At 60.2% G+C, this 6,019-nt stretch overlaps 1 protein-coding gene across 1 annotated transcript in view; it reads right to left on the bottom strand.

The window, feature by feature from the left end:
- Nucleotides 1–1,508: 1,508 nt before the first annotated feature.
- SIM2 (single-minded family bHLH transcription factor 2) overlaps nt 1,509–6,019 on the bottom strand; it is a 35,425-nt gene continuing 30,914 nt past the window's right edge. Inside the window, exons 8-12 of the mRNA XM_012730887.1 lie at nt 4,688–4,835; nt 3,402–3,570; nt 2,079–2,484; nt 1,800–1,982; nt 1,509–1,552 (exon numbers count right to left, since the gene is read on the bottom strand). Coding sequence (XP_012586341.1) covers nt 1,509–1,552; nt 1,800–1,982; nt 2,079–2,484; nt 3,402–3,570; nt 4,688–4,835 — 950 coding nt within the window. The remainder of the gene's footprint in view (nt 1,553–1,799; nt 1,983–2,078; nt 2,485–3,401; nt 3,571–4,687; nt 4,836–6,019) is intronic.

Here is a 6,019-nt window from a genome sequence, read left to right as displayed (position 1 = left end):
AGGACCCAACGTCGCCGCCTGTCACTGCAGCGTGTCAGCAGGCCCGAGACTCCCGCGCACGCTTGTTGTTTCCGTCTCCAGGACGCAGACACGGGGCGCCCCGTCGCCAGCGGTCCCGGCCTGGCGTCACCCGTGGGTCCCCGCACCTGCGGGCAGCCCTCCCGCCCTGGTTATTTTCGCCTGTTTGCCACAGCGAGGAGAGCGGAGGCCTCGTCCGCGCCTCACAAACGAGGTGCCTCGCACCAGCCACTTGCTCCCCGGTTTTCCCCGCTTTCAGGCTACCTTTTTTCTTCCTTTAATATCAACAAAAACTAGAAAGCCGATCACAAATTGCCCCAAATTCGCACCTCTGGCTCATTATTTATGGTGTGTGACCAGTGAGGCAGTTACAACCCCTTTCACACTCAAAACAGCAACTCTACAAAATCAACTGTTTTATGTCACGGGCCAGCTTTCACATACAAAAATAATTCGTTCGAGTCACTCTCAAGCAGGTAGTCTCGGCTCTCAAAATCCTTGCTTTGTCTGTCTTTCTTGGGCTGATGGGGAAATCCCTGCTTTGATTGTTGGGGAACCGGTGCGGGCACCGGTGGGCATGGGGCCCAGTGTCACTGGGCCCAGGCGGGCTGCACTGCCAGGTGGCTGGTTCTGTTCTAAATTAGCTACTTTTAAAAAGTCCTGATAATCTCCAAGGAGGTGAGATTTCTCCCAGGAGCTCTCCCTCAGCTCAGAAATGGCAGCCTGCCCCCTAATGCAGGTGTGGGGTGCTCCTGCAAGCAGCCTGCGGAGAGGCGGACCTCTCTGCCTCCAGAGAGCCTATGAAGGGGGCTTCTCTACTGGGGCTATAGCACAGAGAGACCACGCTGGACCACTGCACCCCGGAGCCTGTACTTGGCTGGCTGTGAGGCCTGGAGGTTCAGGAACACACTCCTGCACCAAACCCCAGCCACCACCTTGTACCCCTGTGGGGCTTGACTCAGGGCGCAGACAGGAGTCTGCCTGGGCCTGGGGCAGCTGGTGGCAGCTCCCCTGGAGACAACCTCTCCCCTGCCACTAGCAGGAGGTGGCTGCAAGTGAAAGGCCAAACTGAGGCTGGACAGGCTTCAGGATGCTTCTGAACCAGCCAGGCCTAAGTCTCGGGGATCAACGAGGCACCAAGGCCGAGTTGAACTGTGAATGTCCTAATCTTGCTCATCCCATAGCAACAGCCAATGAGCACGGAACCAATACATATCAGGAGGGCACCAGATGTCCCAGGGCACGCGGGTCGAGAAGCGGAGGTCACGTCTTAACATGCATAGACCAACCGGGTTAAAGACAAGACAACTTTGTTCAGCGTCCACCAATCGATGTACTGCCGAGCTGAAACTCCTCTCTGCCGGGCTGAAACTCCCCTCTTCTGTAATAAAAACCCTGCCTTCCCTGAGCTCGGGCTCTCAACTTCAGCCGCTTCGTCAGTGCGTGCTGGGAGCCCAAGAGCGAGCTTGCGATAAAGACCCTCATGTGCTTCACTTCGGAATCGGCTCCTTGGCGGTCTTGGGAGACTCGAAATCTGGGCATAACACAAGTCCTACCTCTGTGGGAAAACCGTGGAGCCGGACGGCCCTCGGTGCCTGAGCCCCGTCACAGAAGCACTGAAGCCGGGAGGGCGTGGACTGTCTGCCCGGGCTGCCGAGTGGCGTTTGTGGCCCAGCACCCATGAATTTCCACCACGGCTTCACACCCTGAGCTCCGGCTCGGGAGGAGACCCAGTCGCCCACATTCGGAGTGGGGGGAGTGGAGAGCAACTTGGGAGATACATGCAGCAGGCTCCTGGGAGCTGGTCTGGACAATCACCGTCTCTGGCGGCGGCAAACGAGAGCAGGACTTTTCTGGAAGCGGCCGAACGCCCTTCCTACTGTTAGCGGTGCCCACGGGCACCCCAACTGGCCCCACTGGGGTGGTCTCCCTGTCGGGCAGCCTCACACTGGGGGCAGGAGAGCCTGAGAAGCAGCGAAGGGCACCCTCTGCCCCCAGGGATGCCCCTCTGACACTCCCGGGCCCCGGAACCGGTCCGCCCCGGCGCGAACACCACCCACCTTCGTAGCTGGGCACCAGGCTGTGCCGGGCAGCGCTCACTGGCGGCTCGGGAAGGTTTTTAGCTGGAGACGGGCTGCTAGGCACCAGGGGGTTGGCATAGTGCCACTGGCACTCGCCGCCGCTTGGCAGTGTGCTTAGGAAAAAGCGTGCCACCTCACACGGGGATCCTTGGGGCTGCCCGAATTTGGCCGGCAGCATTGGCTTTTTGCCGCTGAAGACGTGCGAGTCTAGGGGGAAGTGTCCGTAATGGTAGAAGGGCAGGCTGTAGGACGGGGCGCACAGGAGGTCGCCGCTTGCTGAATGGAGCTGCTGTTCTGGGGGCGCCGGGGGGTTCGCCGGGGGGCTGGCTCTCCAGTTTCCCAGCTGGCCGCAGTCCAGTTTGTCCGTTAGGAACGAGCTGTATTGCTGCGGGGCAGAGAAGACGGCTGGGGCCTGCTCTGGGCTGGGCACCGGCCTCAGGCCTCTCTCTCAGGCCCCCTTCACGGCCCACGCCTCCCCCTCGGCGGGACCCACCACCCTTGCCGGCCCCCCCCCGGGGACAGGTGCATGGCCAGCGGCCCCCCAGGGATCCGGCCCCTGGGAGGAAAGAGGGCTGCTGCCCCACGCCCCTCTGGCACACACCAGACACATGGCGTGCTGCTGACTTTTTGAAAAGTTTTTGAAAAGTTTTCATTAAAAAAAGTCACTATGACTCAGTGATGGGAAACCCACAGGGATTACAATTGAGATAAAAAAAATGTACAAAATGATGTAAAAATAAACTGTTATATTATTAAAAAATAATAATAATTTTTAAAAATGCAAAAAAAAAAGTCACTATGGGGCCCTCCCTGCAGCGGGTTAAAGCTCAGCACTGAGAAGCTAAGGCCACTTCAGCACGAGTTCGATCCCCGCCTGCCCTGGAGGTGACCCACAGGGCGCGGCAGACCTCTCCTGACCCGCCCGCTGCTCCCCTCAGCAGTGGACTTTGTTAATCTGTCTGTCCTGCTCCCCACTCTGTCTCTGGGGAAGCCTCTCACCGCCCCTGCACCTCTGGCCTGCACCCCAGTTCTGTATGCGCAAATAGATACATCTTAAAGAAAAAAAATAAGTCACGATGGGAGCGGGATGCGCGGAGCTCAGACCACGCCAGCAAGCCTCCCAGGCCCTGCGTACGGCTACCAGGGCTTGTGTCCATGGCCCAGACAGCCCAGAGACACTGGACTCTGCCCTGCCGTGGGCGGGACACCCCGCCACACACTCAGAGCCTCGGGTTCCTTAAGGTGCCAGCCTGCCCCTGCCCCGCCGCGGGACATGGCAGCCGCCGCCCGGGGCAGTCTCACCTGTGGAGGGTAAGGGTTTGTTCTCAGCTTAGTCTTCATCTTTGTGTTTTTGGGTTTAGCTAATTTCCTAGTTTCTTGTGAGGTAGACAGGGCGGTCCTCCAGGCTTCCTGCGACTTGGACGTGGGGACCTGCTCCAGGGACAGCTGCAGCTCCTTGTACTCGATATCCCTGGGAAGCAAGAGAGGGACGGTCACGTCCGGCCGGAGCGGCGTCCCTGGCAGCTCCGGCAGCCACTGCCCCAGCTGGCCACCGGTGGGCCTGCAGGCTCGAGCTGCGGGACGCTGAGCTGCGTGGGGCCGCTCCCGGGATGGCGCTCCAGTCCCACACCGTCCCCCACGCATTTCCTGGGGACACCCGCCACAGTAGGAAGGGCGTCAAGGCAAAAGGACAGGACAGAAACACAGGCATCCGCTTGAGTCCGGCTTCCCCAGTTAGCGTCCGGAGGGGCCCCGAGGCCCGGATCCTGGCTGCCGCCCTCCACTCCCACAGCGGCACCATCTCTGCCTAAAGAGCCAACTTGGCCAGGCCACGTTCGTGGGAGAGGAAGTCGTTCAAAACACCGGCCCTCAGCTGTTTGCAGAGCCAAGGAGCCAAAGTGTCTTCTCCCCTACAGTTTTGCTAAAGTGGCTCCACTTCTTAAAAAAAAAAAAAAAAAGCAAAAAGCAAAAAGCAACCCAGCACCTGGCAAATCCGACGAAAGAACCAAGAGCCTAAATCCTCGCTGCAGGAGAAAGCACCTGGGGGGCTGGGAAGGGGGGGGCGGAGCACCTGCCGGGGTTCAAGTTCAGGGCCAGAGCTGGGTGAGAGGAGATTTAGCTCGCAGTAGCCACAGCGAGCAGGTCCCGGGACGTGTCCTGTGGCTTGTAATGGTCTTAAAAGCATTTGTGCCTCAGCTGGACCTTCTGAGGCTTGAAAGGAGCCAACGGCACCATCACCTTCAACAGGCTCCACGGGGAGACAGGGCGGGAACGGGAGCTCTCCCGCCCGCCTGTGGGGACAGGCACCTGCACAGGTGTGCGGCACAGTGGGGGCGGGAGGGCACCCACTCCCCTCGCCTGGACGCCCCGGCAGGGCTCCCCGTTCCTGTGCCCCCCGCCACCCTGCGCCCGGCCCCGGGTCCAAGCGCGGACACGGTGTGGACCCTGCCCGGTGACAGGTCCGCTAGATAAAACCAGAACAGAACAGGAGACAAATGAACAGTGAGGAAGAGGAGAGATGGAAGTGAACAGAGGGTCGGATGCGGTCGGGAGGAGAGCAGGGAGAGAAACAAATACGTCGGACTTACGTGAGGACATAATTGACACTCACGATGCAGTGGGGCCGGGACGAGCGGCTGTTGTGCACCACAGTGGCGTAGCTCTGCACCCACACCCAGCCGCCCAGCTTGCTCAGCAGCCGGTAGTACTTGGTGGTGACCTGGCCCTTCACCAGCACTGCAAACACAAGGGGACGGGGTCCCCAGACCGTTAGTAGGTCCCGCCTTGGGGACGCTGCCCCCTCGGGTGGCCTACGGCCCTGGCTCTGGATCTTTGGGATCAGAGACACCTCTGAGAGCTTCTCAAAGGGGTGGGGGGGGTTTGTGGCCAAGGGAAGACACAGGCTTCTGCCACGAGCTCACGAGGCCCACACAGCAATCCCTCCCCGCTCTGCCAGGGGCTGTGACTTGCTCTGCTTCTCTGGGGAGAAATAATTAGGCCCCAGACTTGTACCTGGCAGAGAAAAAATAGTCTTTGCTTTTTAATGGGGGGAGAGATGTGGGTGCTTTGAACAGGGTAAGCTCAGTGCCCCCGGCTAAGCTTGGGCTGTAGCTGATACTGGTTCCCGAGTCTGCGTGCACAGTGAGACCCTTTGTTCTCCTGCCCTTCCCGGCCTCCTTGGCCACTACGTCCTGTCGGAAGGGCTCTGCTGGGCCGCCTGAACGCTGCACTGATGGCGGCGGGGGTTGCCGAGAGCATCGCTTCCCTCACTCCCGAAGCCTCCCTGGACACAGAACCCCACCAACCCCTCGGGGATTGCGGCGGGTGGGCTGGAGGAGGAAAGTGCTAGAACCCTGGGGCCAGCAGGGGTTATTCTTCTCTAGGGAGGCAGAGACAAAGCACCACGGACACCCAGGCTCCTGCAGGCAGGCTGGCCCTGGGTCATGGCCAGCAGCTCCACCCCATAGACACCGGCGTGAGCAGGTGGCTCACGGAGCCGCTTTCCCGCTCTCTGCAACACCTGCAGCTAAATAGTCTAGTGTGGAAAAAGAAGTATTGTAAAGGAGGTTCCTCTTCATATACGGAGAGGTCACACAGATCTGGCTAGAAACAGCAAGACCCTAAAAGGACAAGAACAAGCCGCCCCCCACAGACTCCTGCAAATGCGGAGAAGCGCTTGGCTCGTGGCAGTCAACGCCGGGCAGACGCGGCCAGCCACGGGTCTCCTCGGTGCGCGGTGTCCGTCTGTCCAGGGGGAAGGCAGCTGTGGGGTGGCCCGGCTGGGAGATAAGGGGGCCGCGAGTGACTGCTCACGGCGGCCGGCCGTTCCCGGCCCTGAGAAAACGGCCTGGAACAGCGTGTATGTGAAGATCCGAACCTGGAGGGCGTGAGGCAGCCCGAGCTGACTTTTTTTTTTTTTT

Source organism: Condylura cristata, unplaced genomic scaffold (genome assembly GCF_000260355.1).
Source record: "Condylura cristata isolate star-nosed mole 26May11 unplaced genomic scaffold, ConCri1.0 scaffold00003, whole genome shotgun sequence".
NCBI classification, from domain to species: domain Eukaryota; kingdom Metazoa; phylum Chordata; class Mammalia; order Eulipotyphla; family Talpidae; genus Condylura; species Condylura cristata.
This window is presented reverse-complemented; position numbering and strand designations above follow the sequence as displayed.